Consider the following 25,622-nt stretch of genomic DNA (forward strand, 5'->3'; position numbering starts at 1 on the left):
GTTCCAAATCCCCTGGGATGTTGGCCCCACCTGGCCATAAAGGCTTTACAATGTGGCCCTTGGGTAAAAAAGGTTGGGCACCCCTGCACTAGACAATACAAATATCGAAATGACATAAGATAATAAACAAAGATCAGCTGTTTTATTCAAATTTAATTGTTAAGTGTTTAATAGTGGTGCCAACTTAAAAACCACACCAATAAAAAAATCACCCTTTAATATAAGAATAAATGAGTCTTACATAGCACACACATGTGATGTATTTGGGATTAACGTCTCTGAACTTACTTGTAGAAAAAATCCCAAACTTCTCTGTTGTTGCCGATCTTGCATCGGAGAGATGCGTGGCATTACCATGATTTTCCATGGCAAGTTCCGCACATAACAAGGCGGGGATAGTTGGGACTCCTTCAGCTTACTAAAGTTCGTCACAACATAGCGGAAAGTGGCTTCAGACCGGGCCTCGTCTGCAAACAAAATAACAGATGGTCAGACAGGATTTCAGTTACTCTTTATTATAGCAATACTGCGAGTAGTGGGCAGATAAGAGGTTCAATCACTTTGTTGTCACACTGGCTGTCATTCCCAGTTGATACTGACAATATCAAGAACATTAAAATGACCAAAACCTATTTTGACACAGCACGAAACAATATTTAAGTGATTCTGCTGCAACTTTAGTTTCCTTATCTTTGTGATACATCACACTAGCACATGTACCTACTGCAAATAATTGTTGTAATATTTACAAATTACATGCTATTGCTAATATATGTTTAACATATTACAATAAACTAATAGTGATCACAACAATTTTTAAACTAAGCGTGCAAAATACAGTAAGGGACTCTATTACATTGGTGACATTCTTTGCAAGTGATCACTTACTACTTGAAATCAACCACAAACATTGAAACTTTAAAGAGTCAAGACACTTGACCTGTAAATTGGCATATTCATCTCTAATTAGGAGGTGCCCTTTTTATTAAAATTTTTCTTGTTCTTCTGGTTACCTTTAAGTCTTTCTGATACATTAAAAGGAGAAAAATGCTGTGAAGTTTATGGAAAATACCTTTCACTTTTCGTAGTAAAATCTGTTATCATTACTATAATAGTGAAAGCTGGCATTAACTTTTTATTAGTATAGAAATATTGTTGTTTTCCCTCCATAATAACACTGGTACTGTTTACCAAAGAAAAAAGTAAGGTTATATTGAGAAGCGAGAGTCTGTTGCACACACATAGATTTGTGTCTTTGGTTTCAACAAATAATAGGCTACATTTAACACAAGACAGTGATAATATTATGATTAAAAGGTTGCAATGTCTTGTGATGAGGAGCTGTTGCAATCAATTTCACAGTATTGGTTGCATGTGTTATTATACGATGTTAATAATAATACTATAAATAATAATATAAACGTCGGGCATTTCGATATTAAGGTTCTGTTGCCAATGCATAACTTAACTCACACCTATTGGGACATGTCAAATGAATCAATCCGCAATAAGTTAACATTATTTTCAACTTCCAGTAATATATCAGTATGTTTATTTTTTCTGATCAGTTACTTTACTTAGTACATTATTTTTCTTGAATTTCCCTTAATAATTTCAAAAGATTTTTATAAAGATTTTTTTTAGTTTACTTATTTCTGTACTATGTAATTCATTTCTAAATGTTTTAAAAGCCTTTTGAATTTTTTTGTTATAAACGTTTTTGTTTGATTACATAATTAATATTTTATTCGAATACGTATGCAAATGCAATCACTTAACCATAGTCTGAATTTTAGAAATTGTTCAAATTTCTGTTAAAAATCTCCTTTACTGAACAAAATGTTCCCCCTGTAAAATATCAATAAACCTGTCAAAAAACACATAGGGCATTCCTTCCATTGACTATAGACATCAGCCCAGTCCACATTATCAAGTAGATTGTTTACCAGACAATGTTTATTCAGCAGGTAGATCGAACTGCACCAGGACCGGTTCCAACTGTTGTACACCGACAAACAATCTCTCCAAGCACAATGTACTAAGATATCACACAGTAAAATGTTTATTAATAATGGTATGTCTCCTCAAGCAACAAAATTGCTGCTTTGTATTATCATGTGTTTGTATTAGTGTGTGCTTATATGTCGATTAATTATAATTTTTAACAATTGTATGTTGCTAAGCTTTGATAAACAAGACGGATTTAACATTGAACTTCTATAGTGTGAAGCTTGAATTCAACTAGTTTTTGTTGTTTCTTGACCTGTTAACTGTTTGCATTCAACCGGAGACTTCACACCTCAATAAGGAATGATTTCTACATTCTTAAAACCTTGTGATTGAATTGTTAGTAACAATTATCTGTCATTTTACATTATTTATGTAATCAAAGAACTTGATTGCAATGTCTTCATTTGTTAATAAATCCTATCATCGATCGAATTTGGACAACATACCCTAGGTTTTTTTGAGTTAAGTAAAAACTTTGATGTCATTGATCATTCTCAAAAGAAAACTTAAAAGGATGGTATGCAAAGAATAATTTCGAATAGGTTTTGTTCCTATTTTTCCGATTGCCTTCCTTTGTTCAGATTTATCAAAAATTAAATTACTTAAGTCTGTATTTTCATTAGTCGAGACATGAATTCTACAGGGCTCTATATAATTTCTATTCCTATTTAATCTGTACATTAATGATCTTCCAGACCATGTGAAGTCTACACATTTGGTTGATAGTATTTTGACTTTTGACACTATTTGCAGATGATACAAGTATGTTTTGTAGCTGTAAGAATTCTCTCGCTTTGTCTGCATATTTTAAAAAAGCCACATATGAGTGTCTCATTGAGTGGTTCCCAGAAAACAAAACTGTTACTGAACAAATCCAAAACTGAAGCATACTCTTCCATCATACAGGTAAATTTAGTATTTTTGACAATTTTTCCAGACATTAAATTTTCATCATCCTATAAATGTACTAATTTCAATCTGAAATAGACCACATACACCAGCATTGTGTAAGCAATTAAAAGTTCCATAATATTCATTCTGCGGTGTTTATCTACTTTTCTTCATGTGAAACCTTAAAACTGACTCACTGTGCCCTGTTTGAATCTACACTTAGATTTGAGTTTTAGGAATAATAAAGTTTGCATAACTTTAATTGAAAAATGTAAATGAACTTCAAAAGAGGATTCTGCAGATCTTATGGTAACTTCAAAAACTACTGTATAAACTGTATGGATCATATACAAATTTTAACTGATCAAATTTTAGAACGAACAAATAATGAGTCAATTAATTGATAAGTTGGAAAGTGTTAATCTTCAGGTAAGCAGTTCTTTACATAATCAAAACGAAGGTATGTGAGCTAATTCTTTCTCATGATTGCAAGTTAACTTTTACTGCTAAAGTAAATATTAAAACAGAAAAACTTTTGTCTAAAAATGTGACACCAAGCTGCTCCAAGAATTCTGTGAACACTCGGTGTTATTACTATGCCTGAACCTAACTTGTCATACACGCTATTCTAGTTGAACTAGGTCAATCTTTTAAAAAGTAGTGTCACAAATCAACAACTTACTGAGCAGAGTACGTTGCATCTCCAAGGATCGAAATGCATGTAGGGACTGAACCACTTTAAAGGAAAATAAGGTTTTCTGTTATACTTGATATTTTGATTTTGCCAACTATTGAATAGTTTTGCCACACTGTGTGACATTACAAAAAGATTCATGTCAATATATGAAACCCCCAAGACCACAACCAATGTTTTTATGTAAGAAGGAAAGTGACTGTGTTTTTTATTATTTATTTGATAGGTACAGGTAAGTGCTTCAAACTATGAAAAGTTTCATGTTGTGTAAGGTTTAAAAAAATAAACTTAAAATTACAAGATTTACAAAATTTTAAAAGTTTGGAGCTCAATGTCTGCTGGGCATGAAAGTACAAATTTTTAATTCAACTCAAATGTAGTACTAAGTACGAGGACAGTCTCGTAAAATCTGGGGACTCCACTAAATGCAAAGATATAAAACACTGAACAGTACCGAATTGGGCAGTATTTCACTTGCCTTCTTGCACAGAATCGTTAAAAAAAATGTAATTTAGTAAAACCATTACTTCAATCTTTGAAAAAGCATTTGAACCCATGTAATTAGTTTTAGGTGAATACTTTTAAAATTTTTAAACTTAGCATTTTTTTGCACAAACTCAGAAAAAGAAAAGTAAAAGAGTACATTTATATAGTGAAGCCTGACCCCAGGAGGGTTTAAATACTTCTGGCTGGTTTATAGCTTCAAGTAGAACTTACCAAAACAGAGTGCTGTTCCTAAAAACTATGTGAGGACTGCCTATTTTGCGTATTTCCAAGCAGTTTTTTGATATGGTTTAATATTTTGGGGCAACTGCTCAGAAACTGAAGATATCTTAATTCTTCAAAAAAAGCTATTAGAGTAATGACTAATTCTCCACCGCTGGAACATTTTAAACCACTTTTTATTCTGTTAGAGATTCAAACGATTAGATATATATATATATATATATATATATATATATATAGATTTGATTTAATTAACTGTATTATAAAAAAATCCAAAATTTTTAAAATTTAACAACGAAATTCATTCATACAATATAAGAACTAAAAACAATGCTGCAATTGGTTATCACCGCCTTAGTAAAACCTTAAATAGTCACATGGTGACATCGCTGAAAATCTATAATATTTTAGAACCTCTGGTAAATAAGTATCCACAAAAAAACTTCACTAAGCTTTTTTAGTTGGCTTTTGAAACACCCTTTCTATAGTTTTGACGAGTTTTTAGAATTAAAAAACATTACATTTTAGATTTATAATAATTTTTAAATTTAAATTCTGACAATTGTTTATTTACTGTTTAATTTATATATCTAGGCCTAGTTTATTTTAAATTAACCTTCACTGACTAATTTATGTTACTAAAGCACTGTTTTTTTTTTCTTTTTTTAATGTTAGTTTAAGTTTAAATTATTTTGATAAAATTGTTTTATTTTGACCATGCCCTAGGCTGCAATATGACATTGTCAATGATTGTAAGAATTTGAACGACAAATAAAGATTTATTTATTTATCAAAACATTAATGATAAGTCTTGTTTGCATAGATAGAAGTCTCATGTGTTTATTTATAGAATTACTGTTATTTCCAATTTAAGTGATGACATTGAATAAATAAGAAACAAGTTTATTTGTGTATAGTTGGTTGTTAAATTTAGACTGACAAAACTAGGCGAGACTAAAATTAGCCAACCAACTGCAGTTTCAGCTTCCATTGGTACTCTGCTCTACTTGGGTTATGAATGGAATTAAAAATATACATTCTACTAAATATTGACAGTATCTTTTGAAAACTATTTCTTAAATATTATGACAAAAACATTTTGATAATTGTAAATACACAATAAAACATCAAGTTTAAAGTTTTAAATGAAAATTATTACAGTGATATTGGATATCTAATGAATTAAATTTTAATGCCATTGATCTTTTAAAAGCCAAAAAGATACACGTTATCTACAATAAAGCCTTTTAATGATTTATTTAGACAATAATCTAGTAATAAAAGTAAAATTTGACAGTCCCTTACACAATATAGCAAAAATAAAAAAATCAGGCATCCCCCTTCAACTTTTCACTGAAAAATGCAGGAAAATATTAACAGGAATATATTAACTTTTAACCTTAACTGTGAAACTAACAAATCTTAATTTCAGTCCCAAGTATTTTTGTAGGCAAGTAAAAACTTAATAATGCTTACAATATTGACTGATCATGTGCATGAAATTGAGCTAACTATAACTATCATTATACCCATCACGACAAAGCAACTTAACATGTGACTTAACATAGTTCTCGTACTTATGTTTCTGCATATTTCAACACACACTCCTGCCTTAGTTTCACTTCCTTTTGCTTGTCTCTGAATTTCTGTGGTCATTTGATTGTTTTTATTATCAAAATAATACTGGCAAGTTAATCAATATTGTTATTTAAATGTCTTTCCTTCTCAATTTATATGATCCTATAATAATTATGTTTACTGCATAACATACTATAAAAAAACTGTATAACATATCTTGCTAAGCCATTTCTAAATCAGCATAAAGTTTAATTCTAAATGAAATTGTATGAACATATGACAATAGACAATATGCTTTATTAACAATATCATAAAGACATGTTACAGAGTATAATAGTTTTTACAAGTGAATTCTATTGTGTGAGAGATCTAATTAAGATTCATCATTCCATGAGAACTCATCGAGTATGTAGTATGAGTGGTGGTCTTGTAGCCAACACCGTAGGTTTCTCTGGGTTGTCTTTCAGATGATCTGGCAGCTTGTTGAAAAGTTTCATTCCAGCATATGATGGTTTTTTCTTGAACAATGCTGTTCTATGGACTGGTAGAGTGTAATCCCCTGCTTGTCTAGTGTAATGGCAGTGTAGATCTCTTTGTTTTGGAGTATCCTTAGTTATGCAGTAAAGTATGGTTTCTAGGATGTAAATGGATGTTATTTTCCAGTTTTTGAAAATGTTTCTGCAGCTCTCTAAGTCCTATTCCAGCCATTAACCTTATTGCTTTTTTCTGCATTACCAGAACTCTGTGGAGATTGCCATATGAAGAAGCACATCAGACTGCTATTCCATAATGGAGGTGGCTTTCGAATAACGTGTGATATGCTATTCTCATGGCTTCATGAGTACTAGTTGTTGGTTCTCTTTAATACAAACAATGCTGAGTTAAGTTTCAGAGGCAATCTATATGGTTTTTCCAGCACATGTTCTTGTTAAGTATTAAGTCAAGATGTTTAACTTCATCAGCTGTTTGGATATTGGGTAGTTCAGTTACAAGCGCCCTTTTACTACCTAGAGTAATTGTTTTTTTTTTCTATGTTGAAAGCTATATATGTGTTAATTTCCAGTTGTTCAGTATTTCTATTTTCTGCAAGCAGAACTGTGTCGTCTGAGTACATGATCATTTGACAATATTCTATCAAGTGTTCTGGAAAGTCATTTATAAATAAAATAAGCAAAACTGGTTCAAGGACCGAGCCTTGTTGAACTCCTCTTTTTGTTGGTAGGGGGTGAGATTGTACTGATTGTGTGAGTCTATTGGTTGTTTCCTTCAGTTCCATTATTTGCTTTCATTCTTTGAGATACTTTTCAAAACAACTGAGTGCTTTTTGTACCACGTTTGCCAACGTTTTGAAGTTTAGTCAACATGAGTTCATGTCCAAGGCAATCAAAGCTTTACTGAGATTGTGGTATAAGCTGGTGGTGGTGTTGCTTAACTCCATATTGTCAATTATATATAAAAACAAAAATACTATTCCTATTTATTGTCAAATGTTATGCTTTTTACATTTAAACAATTTTTTTATGTATATTTTTAGATTTCCTTATTGCAATAACCATGTAAAAGATATCATAAAACATAAATAATACTCATTTAAAATACATTTTTTTAAATACAAACAATTTTAACATTGTAATATAAATAACGTAGGAGTACACCACACTATGTATTGTGTAACGAATTTGCTGAGGTTGGTTGTAACATTTCAAATATAGAGCTCATTTTATTCTGAGCTCATTTTATTCCCCAGATTTCAAGTGAACAGATCAGGACAGTCAGGCAAACAATCATACAGAAAAGAAATTTTACATCCCCCTGACAGAAAAAAGAGGAAATGTGTCAGCCTATTAAGTGATAGGCTTCCAGTGACGCCCAGCCAAATTACATGGTTGGACATACACGATCATAGAACTCATTCATGTCTATGTAGAAACAAAGTTTCATGCAAAATTTAAAGTCTACAGATGAAATCTTTCTTGAGACATCTTCCCACATGATGCATTCACATTTTTGTTTATTAGGTTTCATAGCACCATTCAAATATTAATACCGGAGGGTACTACAATGCAAGATTGCACTGAAGTGAAATATTGTCATCAATTTTTAACATGAACTTTCCACTTTTTTACTGTGATTTTTTTAATTCTTTTTCTTTTTTACTGTGTGGTTAAAAAATTTCAAATGTTAAAAATCTCATATGATTGTACTCAGTTTATTTACAAATTTATTTATTCTACTATTTTTTTTAATTACCGTCATAAGACCAGTATAAAAATATTCGCTAACGCTCAGCGATATCCCATTGAGTGACATGCACTATCATCAAAGTAAATTTTGCTTATATAGAAATGTCATTTCCTGGAAAATTTCAAGTACATAGATCGATTTCAAGGTATCGTGCAGGTAGACATACAGAAATAACATTTTTCCAGCTCCACGAGTGGTAGGCTTCATTAACACTCGGCCAATAAACATTGCCAGCTAACACAACATGATTTTAACATGAAATGTTTTCACTTTTTGCTGGTATTAGTACAAAACTGCTTGTATCATAGGAAATGTTTTTTTTTACTCAATTCTGCAAATAATACTACAACTAAAAGTTCACAAGAACTACAATAGTCATGCTAAAACCCAGACTTGGTTGAAAAATCTAACATGTTTTCACTTTCAGAACTCAGCCACACTGTTAATCTCTAACAAATAATACATTAAATCATCAATTAGTATGGCTGCTTTATTGCAGTCAATTAAATGCTGGCAACCTGTTATAGAAAAACTATATTGATGTTGACTGTTTATACTAGTTAATCATGCCCAATAATAATGTAACAAGCACTGCCCCCTATTCCTACGTCCTATATAACAAAATGTGCATTACTGTCTCTGCTATTTTTGGTTTAGCATCTGCTGGCTGAAGATTAAATTTCAGACAGAAATGAAATTTTCCAGCTCCTAAAATGATAGGCTTCGCTAAAGATCAGCCATTAACATTATTGTACTATTTAATGATAAGCATGGAAAAATGTATTACCGTTGATTTTTGAACTCAGTAATAGGCCTCTATAAAGATAGTACTTATTGTCGTTAAAAAATAAAGTTGATCTGTTATTAAGAAAGGTATATTATTGACTTTTACTAAACGTATATTCTTCAGGTGTAACCACAAAAGTAATTATTTTTCAGAGTTATAAAATATTTAAAAATTAACTTCATAAAATTTACACAACATTATAGCCAATGTAATAAAGTTATTTGTTAACCCTTTCCATCCCAGCGTCCGGTTTTCCGGACGTTCGAAAAACATCGCAAAAATCCCCGCGTCCGGTTTTCCGGACGTTCGAAAAACATCGCAAAAATCCCGGCGTCCGGTTTTCCGGACGTTAAGAAAAAATTTTTTTTAATGTTTATTAACTCGGAATATTTATATAAATTATATATAAATGTTCGCAATAACATTTACCGTTATAAAAACATCGATTTATTACGCTATAATGTTTTATTATTGACAACTTATTTACTTCTTTCTCTTAGTGTTGTGTCATCAACTGTGTTGAATTTTATCAGCTGTATTTGTTGGGTTTCATTCCAGCTTGTTGTTGAGAGGGGTAATAACATAAGTATTACAAGTAAACCAAAAATGATAAGGGAGTACAATGACTTTATGAGAGGGATTGATGGAAATGATCAGATGCTATATCATTATTTCAATGAAAGAAAAAACCATCAAATTTTGGAAGAAACTTACATTTAATAATTTCTAGAATGCTCTTAAATTTATATACATTGTACAAAAACAACACAGATAATCCTGTAAGTAGGCTTCAATACATATCAAACTTGGTTGGTGAATTGACAGTTAAATAGGCACATAGGAGAGGAGTAGGCCTAGGTACTCATCAAAATGAAGCCAGTAATGCAAACAAGGGTGGTACAAAATCATTTTTTGAAAAAATACCAGAAAATAAAGAAAAAAACTGCTGTGTGTGCAGTGCAAAAAGTACAAGAACTGGAAGGAAAAGAAACAAGTTTACTTTTATTTGTGTTAACTGCAAAAAGGGCCTGCACACTAAATGTTATCCTTTCCATAGATGTTTGTAAACAAAAACAAAATTTTATTGACTCGGATGGTAATTTTTAGTTTTTATTTTGTTAGGATTAGGAGTTTTTTTTTAGTTAAAAATATGAAATAACTCATTGTTTGCCTATTGACATTCAATATATTTGGTTAGAACTATATGTTATGTAGAAGTGGAACATGATATGCCATATTGTTGTTATAACTGGGGAAAACTCCGAACTACAGTGATTTAAAAAAAATCCAGAACTTTTTTTATTTCTCAACATATCAGTGTGAAGTATGGATTTTTTTGAAGACTGTTAAATTTGGTTTTGTAAAGTGTTATCAATCTTGGTTAAATAATTTTTTTATGCCCATCCACAACGCAACAAAGTAAAAAAATCCTCAAAATATTTTTTAGTAAGTACATATTATTAAAAAAAAGTTATTGTAAATATTTGCATGTCGTTTTATATTTTATTTTATAGTATATATAACATATTTAGGAAGCTAATAACACTTAAACTACTAAAATTGCTTCATAAATAAATTTTTTATGGGTTTTCTAGTAAAATACGACAAAATGAACTAAAAGAGCCTGGGATTTTTGGGTATGTCATTAGTAAAAATACTTAGGATTTTTGGAACAAATTAAAAAAAAGTGTCTGGGATGGAAAGGGTTAAAAACAATTATTTTAGTTTTAATCAAAAAGGAATATTTTTCTCAATGACTTGCTCAAAACATTACAGAGAACCTGACTAGCACATACTGACTTTAAAAACTCATCAACTTCACTCATATTTGTATCGGAATTGCTCAAATTGAAATGGGATACATCATGAAGACTATTATAACCCCTCTGATATTGTCAGTGATAATCACCTAAACATTTAATCTCTTCAGTACAATGGTGCTCACAACAGACTAGTCGCATTTCTTTAAAAATATGATCGAAAACACCACAGTAAGACACACAGAGAACGGGCACAGTACTACTGATAAAAGTCCTTAAATAAACATTGGTGTGCATGCATCGACAGATAGTGTGAGCTGACTCTGTACATAAATATAACAAACATATACCACAATAGCTTTTGTATGGATTTACTAATGAGGCACTAAAAGTATTGAAATCATACACTTCTCTGGGCTACATCACTTTATCTGTCACTCACATTCAATTAAATTCTTAACGCTCACTACATGTACCATTTATACCAAGTAATCAAAGTGGTCACACTCACCTCCAGCTAATTTTATAACAGTAGAAGATACTTTTGAGTATATATCTTGATCTTGGTTAGGGGGACAAATTTTTGACCATATTAAAAACTGTGTCCAATGTAAAAAATATAACTGAACACATTGAACAATTCAAACAATCTAATTAATTGAATATTTTGGAAAAATGGGAAAAAAAATGAAGAAACAATTTTTCTCAGTTTTACAAACCATTGTAATACTAACATACAAAACCATCTCATATTCAGAATGTTCAAATCCAACTGAGATATCTGATTGTTATAACCATCTTTGTTGATAGTAAGCAATTCTGAATTAACAGTTCAATTAATACCTGGTCTGTCTCAATGGTCCTCTATGAGGTTACTAGTAGTTACCCACGACTTTGCATGCAATTTTGTAGGCTTTACATGTGTATGAGCACTTCAGGTTCTAGCGAATATTTAAAACGCCTATATTTAGTTTGGCTTGTAGTCCAGGTCAAGAAAATATGTCAAAAGGTGTATTTTTAAGGCCCATGTAATTTACTCCGGTCTTAATATATTTTGTGCTATAGTCGATTTTGCTTTCTTTCTCCAATCAAGAAAACACACATACATGCGTGTGACGCGCACAATCTTTCTAAAAGGCTAAAAATGTAAACAAACTAAAAATAGTGGTTATACTAATTAAATATATGGTTGTGCTATCACAAAACAATGTTTACACAGAACAGTTGATTACATTTAACTCATTAATTAAATGAGCCTTTAAATTAATAATATTTATTTGCAGTAATGCAACTTTAGAGACCAAGATGGGATTTTTCACAACTTTAAAGACCAGGTATATCCCAGAGGGATTTATGTAATAAGAAAGGCCTATATATTAACCCTTTTAGTGCTACAGCGTCTACGTTTTAGACGCTGCGTTTGCCTAAAAGTGCTAGCGTCTACATCGTAGACGCAGCGTATTTTTATATATATTGGTTCAGTTTATGCAATTTACTGACTGCAAACGATGACAGTTCATCCAAAAGCCATAGAGTAACGATATTTGTATAATTGATTGCTGACGACCAGCTGTTTATACGTCTTTGACGTGAAATAAAAAGGTCAGTTCGGATGTTTACGTTGCGAGCGAACTGACGCTGTGCTTCGTTTACTCTGTTTTATCTTATTTTATCCATTAAATTGTGTTATAATTGTGAAATACTACTTCATTAGTATTCCAAATCATTGCATTACTTCATTTTTCATTTGTGTTTTCCGTGTGTATTATATTTTACTAAGTTACAAACTATGTCTAATAAGAACATTGCAGGTGATAATGAGTTATTACGGAATGTTGTTGAAGATGTTCTGGACGATGAAAGCAGCAGAATTATCAGTGATTCTTCATTTATAAGTGAACCATTTAGTTTTTATGAGCAGAATGATGTGAAAAGTGACGAAATCCCAACATCTGAAGATATTCACAAATCATCTTCAAGTAAAATTGACGATTCTGGTGAAAACAAAAACTATGAACCATCTCACTCTTATTTGTTGCGTAAAAATAAAATAAAACATATGGAATTTGTTTAGTTTTAGTTGCTCTTTCCGATGGTAGCATCAGAAAAATAATATAAAATTGTTTACATACTAAAATTGTATGCCAAAGTGAAAAAAATTATTTGAAAAAATCAACATTTTAAATTTTATTTTTTTTACAACATTCCAATTATGTAAAATTGTATTTCTTTGTATTTATTTCTGTTTATTGGTTATCTATCTTCAATACAATAAAAAAATTAACAAGATATGACCTCAAATAAGGAAATAGTAAGCAATTACTAAAACTCTGCATTTATGCACTAAAATGCTTAGCACTCTTGGGTATGGCAATGCGCCAGACCCCTTAGCACTAAAAGGGTTAACCAGGGACCCTAAGAATGTTCGTATAAAATTTCAGTACAATATTCCATAGTTTTTGCGTGATTGATAACACACACACACCATTTTATTTTTATATAATAATAGATCTCACTCCCTGCAAGTTTGTTTCAATTATAACAATACCAGGTGTGATCATCTTATAAATAAAAATGAATCGCAACATGTGTTGCCAAGCGCTTATGTCGAGAACGGCTGGGCTCATTCTGGGCTCATTCTTTTTTTTTAATATTCATTGAAATCTCAGGAAGATTTATATAAAGAGAAAGATTTCAAAAGTTGCCTAGAATATTCTTTAATTTAGAAACAATGGTTATATTTAACTTCAATAATCAAAAATTTAACTGACACTAACAGCTGTTTACACTTTCAGTTGAAGTTTGTCAAAAAAGCAGAAACATTTGTTTACAATTTTTAACAGTGCTTGATCAGTAGTGAGGCAAATAGCAAAGACAAATGTAATATCTGACTTTTATTTCAGATTGTGACAGTGACAAATTTAACCCAAGGACTACAAACTAAATTACCTTTATTGGCAGGCCACTTTTCCAGGTTTTGCAAGGGTATTTTATAAAAGACATAAGAAACACAAAGTTATTTAATCATGTATTGTCATATATCATTTTTTTAATAAACGTTTGTATAAGTAAATTTTTGTTTTTTTATTTCAAACTTTTTTTATATACATTTTATTTTGTTTTAGGGGAGGTGGGATGAGACCATACCTACAGAAGTGGTATACTTACTTAACGAAAATTCTAAAATCTAAAAATCGTTTATACATTTTTCTAGTTTCAGTGTATATATATATATATATATATATATATATATATACTAATCACTGTGTTGAATAGAAGAAAAGAAGAGAACTATTTTTCACTTCTATATTTCGGGGGATTTGTATATATATATATATATATATATATATATATATATATATACAGGGTGAGTCAGAAATATGGTAAAATATTTTAAGACGTGATTTTAGAGCTAAAAATAAGAAAAAAATGTTATATAAAGGTAGGTCCGGAATCGCTCCATTACTGAGTAATGGCTGGCGAAAGATTTTGCTTTGTTTTCAGTTCACCTTGTGAAATTAAGTGATTCTGAAATGTTTTGTTCTTACTTTTTAACTCAAATAAGATGGATATATAAGGAAAATCACCTGAAAAATCAAATAAAACCACTCTAGAGGTTGTAGTGTGAACAGTTTTTGAGAAAAAATATAAAATTTGCCAAAAATCTAATAACAAAAATACCGTCTTAAATGTTTGATGTCGAATAACATTGTTAGATGACCAATAAACAAATTGTTTTTCCTAATACAGATTGTAGAGAATTTAATTCTGAAAACAACAATAATGAGCAAAGTTAAGTAAATGTGTAAAAAAGTTACGAAATTGACTCCTCACGTATTACACTACACAGCAATTTTTTGCTGTTTTATAATAAGGAATGAGTATCCGATTGGTAACAGATGGTAAAAATTAATCATTTAAACAACAACTGTTTAAACATCTTTAAATAATAAATAATCAGCTGGTCATTTATTATTAGATGACATATGTCACCTCATTGTTGAACAAAACAACAAACTGTAAAGATACCGTACTATGTGCTTGTGTTAAGTATTTTAACCAGTTATTTCCATCCATTTTATTAGTGATTTTGTGTTGTGTGTTTCATTTATTAAAAATTGATGGTAATATTCATGTGCATTTAAACTCTGAATTAGCAGACATGCATTTTAATGTATGGTTTGGGATGCTGCAATAGTACTTCAGCAAGACGTCTGTATCAAGAGAACTTTCCTAACCGCAAGTGTCCAAGCACAAGATGTTTGCCACTATTCATCAATGCCTATCTGAAACAGGTTCTTTGAAGTCTTTGGAGCATAGTAATGCAGGCATCGCCCGATCATGTAGGACTGTTGAATTAGAAGAGTTGGTTCTTAATGAAATTTTTAATTATCCTGAAAAGAGCACTAGAGAATTGTCACTACAGTTTAATGTCAGCCAATCTAGTATTCGGAGAATACTACACGAGTACCAGTTACACCCATACCACTTCCAGCATGTCCAAACTTTTTTGCCATAAGTCTACGTTCCCCATGTTGTTTTTGTCGATGGCTTCTGTTAAAATGTGCTGATCCAAACTTTTTAAATACAATTTTGTTTACCAATGAGGCTCACTTTACAAGAACAGCTATCATTAACTTCCATAGCAACCACATTTGGGCAGACAGAAATCCTCATGCTATCAAACCTAATCGCCCACAACATCAGTTTTCAGTAAATGTTTGGGCTGGAATCTTAGCATTTAGTCGCATTCGTGCTTCCTCCCAGGCTTAATGGCGTGGTGTACTTGAACTTTTTAAGAGACGAGCTACCTAACCTGCTTGATGATGTACCTCTGCATTTGCGCCAAAACATGTGGTTTATGCATGACGGGGCACCTGCGCGCTGCTCTATGGCTGTTCGTGGACACCTAAATGAGAGTTTCACAAATCAATCAATAGGCCGATGTGGACCAGTTTCATGGCCAGCAAGATCACCGGACTTAAATCCTTTGGACTTTTACCTTTGGGGACATTTAAAAACATTAGTTTACTCTTCCCCAATAGATACCATTGAAGAACTCCGATTAAACATTACTAATGGAATAGAAACCATTAAGCAGACACCTGGAGTTTTTGAACGGGTTTAAAACTTGATGAGAAGACGCCTGAACGCGTGCATTTTGAACAATGCAGGTCATTTAGAGCATCATTTTTAATCTTCCGGTGAGACTTAAAGCGATTGTAGATGTTTATTGTATTATAAAAGAAATTTCTAACTAAAAATATGTTTCTTTTTCACCAGCTGTTACCAATCAGATACTCATTCCTTATTATAAAACAGCAAAAAATTGCTGTGTAGTGTAATACGTGAGGAGTCAATTTCATAACTTTTTTACACATTTAGTTAACTTTGCTTATTATGGTTGTTTTCAGAATTAAATTCTCTACAATCTGTATTAGGAAAAACAATTTGTTTATTGGTCATCTAACAATATTATTCGACATCAAACATTTAAGACGGTATTTTTGTTATTAGATTTTTGGCAAATTTCATATTTTTTCTCAAAAACTGTTCACACTACAACCTCTAGAGTGGTTTTATTTGATTTTTCAGGTGATTTTCCTTATATATCCATCTTATTTGAGTTAAAAAGTAAGAACAAAACATTTCAGAATCACTTAATTTCACAAGGTGAACTGAAAACAAAGCAAAATCTTTCGCCAGCCATTACTCAGTAATGGAGCGATTCCGGACCTACCTTTATATAACATTTTTTTTTTATTTTTAGCTCTAGAATCACGTCTTAAAATATTTTACCATATTTCTGACTCACCCTGTATATATATATATATATATATATATATATATATATATATATATATATAAATAAGGTTAAGTTTAACTTATCCTTAGTACCTGAAGATGAATTTCCAGAATTCGAAATGTACATTGTAAGAAAATAAAAAAGTTTAAAAAGTGTTAAAAAGGTTTATTATTACATACATATTTACAAAACACTTTTCGAGGCTACATCTCTAATAATAATAATAATGTGCTTAATTATACTGTGAATCAGCTTCACTGTAATGTTGTATGTGTTGTTGAGCATTGGTAATGAGATAGTCAACCTTAATATTCCTGGTTATGTGTCGGCTTCAAGTTACGAGAGAACTTTAAAATCTCTTGGTGGGTCTGCTATTTATTTAAAAAATAAATTTCAAAGTGTATGGGAAAAGAACCTACTTAAGTGAAGAGGTTCTTTTAAAGTGTCTGCTGTCCTGCTTTGTGACGTGCAAACTGTTATTGTATGTTTATACAGAGCTCCCACTGGATGTTTTGCCGTGCTTATGGAAAAACTCTTTTCTCTAGTTCTTATGGTGTCAACCTCAATATAGTCTTAACCACAGATTTTAATGTGAATTTCATATCAATTCATCAGGATACAAAAGAACATTACAATGTGATTGACAGTTTTAGACTTTATGTCACAACCAGTGAAATTACAAGGCCAAGTAGTACCAGATCAGGCGGAACTTATGTTGACAACATCTTGACATCCATCCATCCCGATAGTGGAATGTGTACATTCATCATACTGCATCCTCTGATTACAATGATATTGTCCTCGAAGCTGCAATCAACTATGATAATCTTGAGCATCATAAAAACACTGTAAAGGAAATATCTAGACCTATAAACAGCCATACTTCCTCTTGATTTACTTTCAATCTTAACCAAATAGATTGGTCAGATGTCTTTAATGTAAATAGTGTAAATATCCATACTGATTTAGAATGTAAGTTCAAAACCTTTTTAATGTGGGCTGTTAATATCTCAATGCCTGTTAAACTGTTGTTTGTAGAGGGTCAAAGACGGGAAATCGGTGGTCCATAATGGCTTAACCATACGTAAACTAGGACTGGATAAATTGTACCAAATACTTCAGATTTCTAATGCTGACTTGGCTGAACTCAGTAATAAGCATAAATTAGTCAAGAAGGACTAAAATAATGAGATTTGCTTAGCTAAGATTAGGTATAATAATGATGTTATCAATAAGACTTCTAATAAAACTAGGGCAACCTGGAATCTTATAAAAGTATAAAACCTAATGGTAAACCTGTACTGAGCAAGCGTTCCCATAATTTGGGTAAGAAGAGTTTAATAAATATTTTCTGAAATATGTAGATGATTTAAGTTCCAATATTGCTAATAACAATAACAATAGTGATTTTTATTTAACAAATGCGTAACTCACATGCAAAATTATTTGTTTTAAGGATATCTGTTGATGATGCTATCTTTAGTTTGAAAAATAGTACGTGTTCAATATATTTATGGTCTCAATGCCCCTAAAATTAAGTTAGTCTCCAACTACATTGCTGTTGTGTTAGCCTACTTGTTTAATCTTTGTAGTGTTAACAACTACTTTCTGAGACTATTTAAATTAAATAAGGTGCTTCCTGTACACAAGAAAGGCCCAATGTATTCTTATGTTAATTATAGGGATCCCCATAATTCCTTAGTTTGGTTTTAGAAAAAACCGAAGCACCATTGATGCTTTTCAAGATTTTGTAAATAATTGTCTTGAAAACATTGAAGCTAACAATAATGTTATTTTTAGATCTTTTGATCTGTCAAAAGCCTTTGACACTGTTGACCATACCATTTTAATTTCTAAGCTTCACTACTATGGTTTTGACATTAGTATAAACCATTTTATTTCTTATCTTAACCCTTTGAGCCCCAGCCGCCGGTATATTGTCGGTAAATTTCACTGTCTAAAAACCCCAGGCCGACGATATTCCGGCGGTAAAAATAGTGCGAGAAACCCCAGCCGACGATATGTCGTCGGCATGATATAAGTTATTATAAATGGCTCTTAAGTATTTAATTTTAGCGACACCAGTGGTTTTAGAACTTATAATTTTATTTTCATACATATACAATATGATTTCATGGTCAAATGTTAATAAATAATATTTACACTACTCCTAAAGAGAGAGTAAGAAGATCAGCTGTTACTAAGAACAACATCTGCATCTGCTGTGACATTGTTTACGTTTAGTAGACTGTGTTGATGTTCATTACGTTTGTGTGAGTAGACAGTTATATTATTGTTTCGGTACTTTCAGTATGAAATATTGTTTTATTTTGTAAATAATGGGTGACTCAAACCTAGCAGAACATTCAAGTTGACATTGACAAGAACAACATTGACAGACAATTGAATATTGATTTTTCAGATGACGATTCAGTATTATCTGATATTTTTGACGATGATAGTGACCTTGATCCGACGTATGATCCTAAATATGATAGTGACAATGGCAGAAATGTAGGCCTATTTAGTGCTAAAGACTTAACACCTGAGATACCATCTACATCAGCTCAGAATAATGTTACACAACCTAGGTCTAGTACGTCACAGGTTTTGTGTCATTAAAAAAAATATTTTACAAAATATTTATTATTGAACTAATCTGTCTGAAATTTTTTTTCCATGTTTGCAATAACATGACAAATGAAATAAAATTATTTCCCACCAGTTAATTGTTCCTTGTTTTATTTATAAAAAATGTTAAATGTAACTTTTTTTCTTTTTTTAGTTAGCACATATGCGTTATTTTACATATATAAAAGTACACAAACATTTTTTAGCTCTTATTGAATTTTTTATTTGTAAAGTACCTTATTTCAAACATTTTAATGTATTATTTAGGTCATTAGCTAGTATATTAGTGATGGTATGATTTTTCAAATGAAATCGTACAAAATCACTGAAACAGGCCTTGGGGTTTTTAGACAGTTACTTGCAAAACTAGAATTGGTAAAAATTTGCACAAACTATATTTTTAGGTCCGGGGCTCAACAAAGGGTTAATGAACGTTATCACTCAGTTTACTATAATAGTTGTTTTTCCGAAACTCTGCCAGTCCTTCAAGGTATGCTGCAGGGATCCATTTTGGGCCTTACTCTTTTTATTCTTTACCTGAATGGCCTACCAGACAATGTAATGGCCGAGGCTCAATGTTTTTAGTAAACTTAAAGTTGAAAATCAGATGTTATTGGACAATATGACTAGTGAAATAGTGAACTGGTATACAGCAAACAAATTATGTTTAAATCCTGATAAGATTGTTGATCTAATTTTTGACATTGGTAACAATGTGCAAGTTATTACATCCACCAAGTTTGTGGGTATAAATTTTAAATACATATTTTAATTAAGGCCATTAAAATTATAAGTAACATATCTAGTCAAGAGCATTGTAAACCTTTTTTTAAGAAACTTGGTGTACTAACACTGCTGTCCATGTATATATTATCCATTTTAATGTTTGTTAAAAGCAATTTAGTTAAATTTATGGAATTAGCTGCAGTTCACAATCATGACACAAAAAACAAGTATAGGCTTCTTAATAACAAGTGCACCTTTGGTTTAACTCAGAAAAATTTCCAATACCAAGTGATTTTATTTTATAACGTACTACCTAATTTCATACAAACTATGCCAGTCAATTTGTCAATAAAGAACTGTATCTACAATGTACATGACTTTTTTAGATATAGCAGACTTTTGAAATTAAGCATGATGTACCTTAGCGACATGTTATTTTATTTTTTACCATTGTTATACATATTTATTAATGTTTTTGACAAATAAAGATTGTCTATTGTCTAACTGTGATACATGTACCTTAATGTAAACTGTAAACTTTGTTATTTTATAAAATTATTGTATCTGTTTTTAAAATAATTTTTTATTTATAAATGTGTTTAAGCAATTACTTTATTTATTTGAATTTTAAGCGATAACATTGAAGGTCTTTAGTCACACTGTTGGTACTTAATTGTTTTTTCTTCCTGTTTCGTGTATTTCTATTTTATAGTGTATTTTATTTTATCACTTTTTAATTTTTAACACTAAAATAAAGTTGATCTTCAGATCACAAACACATAAACCACTTAAAGGAAAATAATTGTATTGTAATAAAGTTTTTATTTATAGTATATGTTTACTATGTTCATGATGTCTATTGTGCACTTGTGTATTTAATGACAATAAAGCTTCTTGATTCTTGATTCTATCAATAACAAGTACAAGTACAAAATTATGTAGCATAACTGATCATATTTGTGAAAGCATCAATTTTCTTACATGTCAATGTTTATATCTTCAAAATTAGAAGCAATGTTCAAATTTTCTTCTCATTTTGAAAAATACAATTTTATTTATCCACTAAACACATTCTGTATTGTGAACACATATCTCCAATTGATATAAAAATGTATTTACAAAATTATACAATGATAAATCTAGTTTCGGTTGGGGCACTGAGATCTCACACTAGACCTAATGATTCATTACCACTGTAATGGTGTACTGGTTCACTTTTTAACAACTCTCTTATACTGTATCACTAGATCAATGTAAATAATTCCTATCGATTTTAAATACACATGTTGGTAAAATTCAACATATAAAATAAATTAAACTTACAAAAATACATACTTGACACTTAAAGCGTGGCATAGGGATATGTCCATACCAATGGAATTGCACTAAATGTGGCGTACAGGAATATCCATGTCTTATTATAGTTAATTGTGTACATTATAAATCACGAAAATGCTGTGAATGTGTAGGAATGTATTTAACCCATTGCGGATCACTGACGAGCTGGGCTCGTCACGCAGCGGCCGGGCCTAACGGTGACGAGCTCAGGTCGCAAAAGCGGTCTGCTTTTAAATTTCCCTCCAAATAGTTCTGTTAATGTCTGATAGATCGGGCGATCGTCTTCACTTGTCTACTAAGAGTGTTTAACATTGGTCTACGTTTAGTTTTCAAAAGTTTTATAAATATCCTACAGATCGCAGTTGTATGACGAAGTTGAAAAATCATTCATATGAGTTTACTCTCTGCTTTTTAGCGCTTCTGATTGGGTGTTTTCCTCAGTTGTTATTATAATACTTTTGAGGTTAGTGACACAACTAAATGACGCAGATGTACATGTTAGTGGGTTTAGTCTAGCAATGGCCCGGATGTTGCAATCGATACGCCCGAGCCGCTTTATTTAGACTATGATTCAGACATCATCCCTGCCACGCCGTAACCTTGCTTGCGTGTTATCGTTCCTACATCACGGATACCCCAGCAGGCCCATCTTCCATCTGAACGAATACCTTAGCAGCTGAATTTTCTAGTATACAATAGCGAGCGATACGATGTGGCGCACCATTGCTGTTCGTGCTGCCGCTGCCCGTGAATTAATTCGCGCCCGCTGGTGCCCGCGCGCCAAAACAATACGATCCGCAATGGGTTAAGTATTGCTTTATGACCGTTGGGATGTAAATTGGATTGTGTGTAAAGAGAAAAAAAATTCAACAAAAACAACTAGTGCTATTCTTTTATTGATGTTTCACCTTACAATGTGAAGGCACGGCTTATAGATATAACCACACAGCGCACCTATGTATTCGGTGCGTAAACATATAAAAACAATAAAGGTTTTTTTTTAAATTGTTTGTTTATTTTTCTTCCAAGAATAAGAAATAAATTTCACTGGCAAAATAAAATTTTGATTAATTTTTAAATGTAAGCTAACTGAATCAAGGGAAATCCTCTTCAACTCATTAAGGGCCAATAGTGATCCATAAGCTATAAAAATGAAAATTTTTAATTGGTCATACTCTTATTTTCAACCCTTTGCGGTCACATGGCCAATGCCTGTTGGCCATCACAGTTTCTGCAACAACTCAGACATATTTAGTAGTGTGTATTTTTCCTTCTGTGTTGAGGCAATAGGCCTACCATCTTAATGTTAAGTCGTATGTCCCTACTTATTTTGTTGTTGTTGTGTAGGTAAGTGTATTTTTTTTATTTTTCTTTTATTTTGAAACCCATGTGGAGCACTTTTATATCTTTTTAACCACCTGATGATAGACCTTTCATTTCAAAAAATGTAGAGGAAACAAACAAACGTCTGAAACTGTTTTGACAAGGTACAGTATCCTATTTCAGTTATTTATAACTTTAAAAATCAATAATTTATTTAAAATCTGTAGAAAATGATTAAAAGACACTAAACTGCGATAAAAAGTGCATGTGTACAAAATCATTAGTAAAACTGCGGTTAATAATAACTATAAGTAAAAAAGACCTAAAATAAAATTCTGATGTTTGAAAACTGGATCTAAGTGTGAACAAATCTCAGAATGATTTAAATAGACCTACTTATGATTAATTAGTGTTCAGGATTATTTTGAAGAAAAATAAAAAATGTTGGAATTGAGATTAAATCACAGTGTGTTTGGAATCTACCCATCCCTATCAGTAACATCACGGATATTCAAATGTGTATAATATAATGTGTTAAAATTTACAATATTGCACACAGTTGTGCAATAACTTCCACTGGATTACACTCAACAAATTATGTTGTTTTATAACAAAGATTAATCACTGTATAAATTTATTTCTAGTACAAACTTAATATAAATACCATGCTAATTGTTTTATCTCAGTATCAATATTTGTACGTACCCTCTTTCTTGTTAAAGAAAAAATTACACAGTTTCTAAAACAAAGTTGTCCTAGGTAATTTATTGGTTAGTACTTAAACACAACTAAACATTTAGATCAATTTAAATGTTGGAAGTTTGTAACAAGTAGTAATTAGCAAATGACAACTATTGCTTTGCACATACAACTCTACCAGTTTATAGAGGAGTAAATTTGCTAACTACAACTTTGCCAGTTTCAAGGTTACAACTCCTATCAATATACACTCCTTAAAATTCCATTAATATTGATATAAAACCCCAAAATAAATATTAACATTTGTTAATTGAATTAAAATAGGACATAAGTAGCATATTTTTTAGTAATGGGCTAAAAATTGTTTTTTACAAATAACATAGCTTTGGATTAAGTTTTTTAAGTATACCAGATTATGTCCAATACAATTTTTGTTTAATTTAGGATAAAATTTCATCACCTGTAAGAAAATGTGGTGTACCATTACCCTTTGACTGGTGGGGTTTTTTCTATGTAAAAGTGCCCTTAAAAGTGTTTTTTATTCTGAATTTGTTTTCTTGTTTTTGGGTTTACTACAGGAGAAGCAATATAAAAAAACACTCAGTTTAATATTTTTAAAGTTGTTTTGTATATTAAGAAGATATTATTATAATTATCCACAAAAGTTATTCTATTTACAAAATATTAAGGGGGTTCGGTATGCCCTATCCTTCCCATGTTAATTTGGCCAATTTTATGTACCTTTTTCTCAGAAACCTTTAAAACTATCATCATCAAACTTTAGGACACTACTATTTAGACCTTTGTTAACATTTAGAGCGGAAAACATTATAAAAATCTATTTTAAATTTTTATTAAAAAAATTATAATTATAAATTATTTTACAAAAAATTAATAAATTTTTTATTTACAAAAAAAAAATTAAACTTCTTTTTTTTAACTTTGTTCCGCTCTAAATGTTAACAAAGGTCTAAATAGTAGTGTCCTAAAGTTTGATGATGATAGCTTTAAAAGTTTCTGAGAAAAAGGTACATAAAATTGGCCAAATTAACATGGGAAGGATAGGGCATACCGAACCCCCTTAATATATAATACATAATATTGTCAGTATTTTCTTATAAGGTCAACCAGGATTGCAAAAATAAGGTTACAACATATATGAGATATAACAACAAAACTGAAGACAAACAGAAATAGAATTAGCTCATTATTCGACAGTAAACTGGAATTGAAAAGAAATAAACAAGAGTAACTAAGATCTAGTGGGAACGACAGAAACTATTTGAAAGTGTTTCATATCCATTCCGCTAGATCGCATACATAATCAGGCGTAGGTTATTCATCACAAAACATTATTGTGAAAACTCTTTAGCACCATAGCGCTTCCCACATGGCACTTGGGATTACTAATCAAAGGGTTAATCAAAATGCCGTTACAATATTCCTACCTTCTTCCATGTCCGCGTCGTGGATGACCTGGTCTGGTACTTCCCCGTTTACTGTCTGACTATCCATAATGGCTCCGTTGTCGTTACCAGCGTCTGTCTCCACTACAAACACCACATCCATAAAATATTTACCATGTCATTATTAAGTAGATCATTATAATCTAAAATAACTGATTCAAAGCCTATTATCAACCTAAGCTCATTACACACAAATAAAAGATAATTAATTTGTTCTTATAAGATTTACATGTACTCAATATCTCAAAAACCGTTTTGAGATACAAAAATAATTTTCATAACAAAAAGTTAAGAAAATTTTATAAGCATTCCAATTTACAGTTTTAGTTCTTTCTCTACGTTCATAAATACTAGAGTTGTGAATATTAAAAAAAGTTTAAATGGGCGCCACAATAAATGGTGCACAAATAAATGGTGCACCAAGGTGACCAATGGACTTAGTCCAGATATTTATAAGACAAATTGTTATACTAAGTACTAACCCTAAACTTGTTTTGGGTTTTGGGTCATATTCGGTGACGTTATGTAGAAACTAATTAGAAAATGAGGATGATTGCAATAGGCTGATTTTGTATACAAAACCTAACTGAGGTACAGTGGGAACCCGCTTTGACAATTCTGAATGTGTGTATATATATGTACATTGGAAGCAGATGGGCTATTTTGCACTAAATAGCCCCATTTTTTTTCAGTGACACTAGAAATAAACATTATCGGTGGAAAACACTGTGTGCAGAAGACATTATAAGCGTGTCCCACTGGACCAACAGAATAACAGGAAATCCATCAACTCTTGAAAACTATAAGCAACATTATTTTTACAATACATGTGTGCAAAATCATTTGGCATGACATTTGTCTGTCTCAGACTGTGAAACTCTTGGAAAATTTAGACCAGAAACCTCTATTATTTACAAACAAGTAGCTACAAGACAACAGAGAA

The 25,622-nt window shown here is 31.2% G+C and overlaps 1 protein-coding gene across 3 annotated transcripts in view; it reads right to left on the minus strand.

Moving 5' to 3' along the window:
- The window catches only part of LOC124354487 (ubiquitin carboxyl-terminal hydrolase 7), a 191,287-nt gene that overhangs the window by 139,820 nt on the left and 25,845 nt on the right, over positions 1 to 25,622 (minus strand). For all 3 annotated transcript variants that reach the window (XM_046804985.1, XM_046804983.1, XM_046804984.1), the window contains exons 2-3: positions 24,662 to 24,763; positions 289 to 467 (exon numbers count right to left, since the gene is read on the minus strand). In XM_046804985.1, coding sequence (XP_046660941.1) covers positions 289 to 467; positions 24,662 to 24,763 — 281 coding nt within the window. The remainder of the gene's footprint in view (positions 1 to 288; positions 468 to 24,661; positions 24,764 to 25,622) is intronic.

This window comes from Homalodisca vitripennis, chromosome 2, assembly GCF_021130785.1.
Source record: "Homalodisca vitripennis isolate AUS2020 chromosome 2, UT_GWSS_2.1, whole genome shotgun sequence".
NCBI classification, from domain to species: Eukaryota; Metazoa; Arthropoda; class Insecta; order Hemiptera; family Cicadellidae; genus Homalodisca; species Homalodisca vitripennis.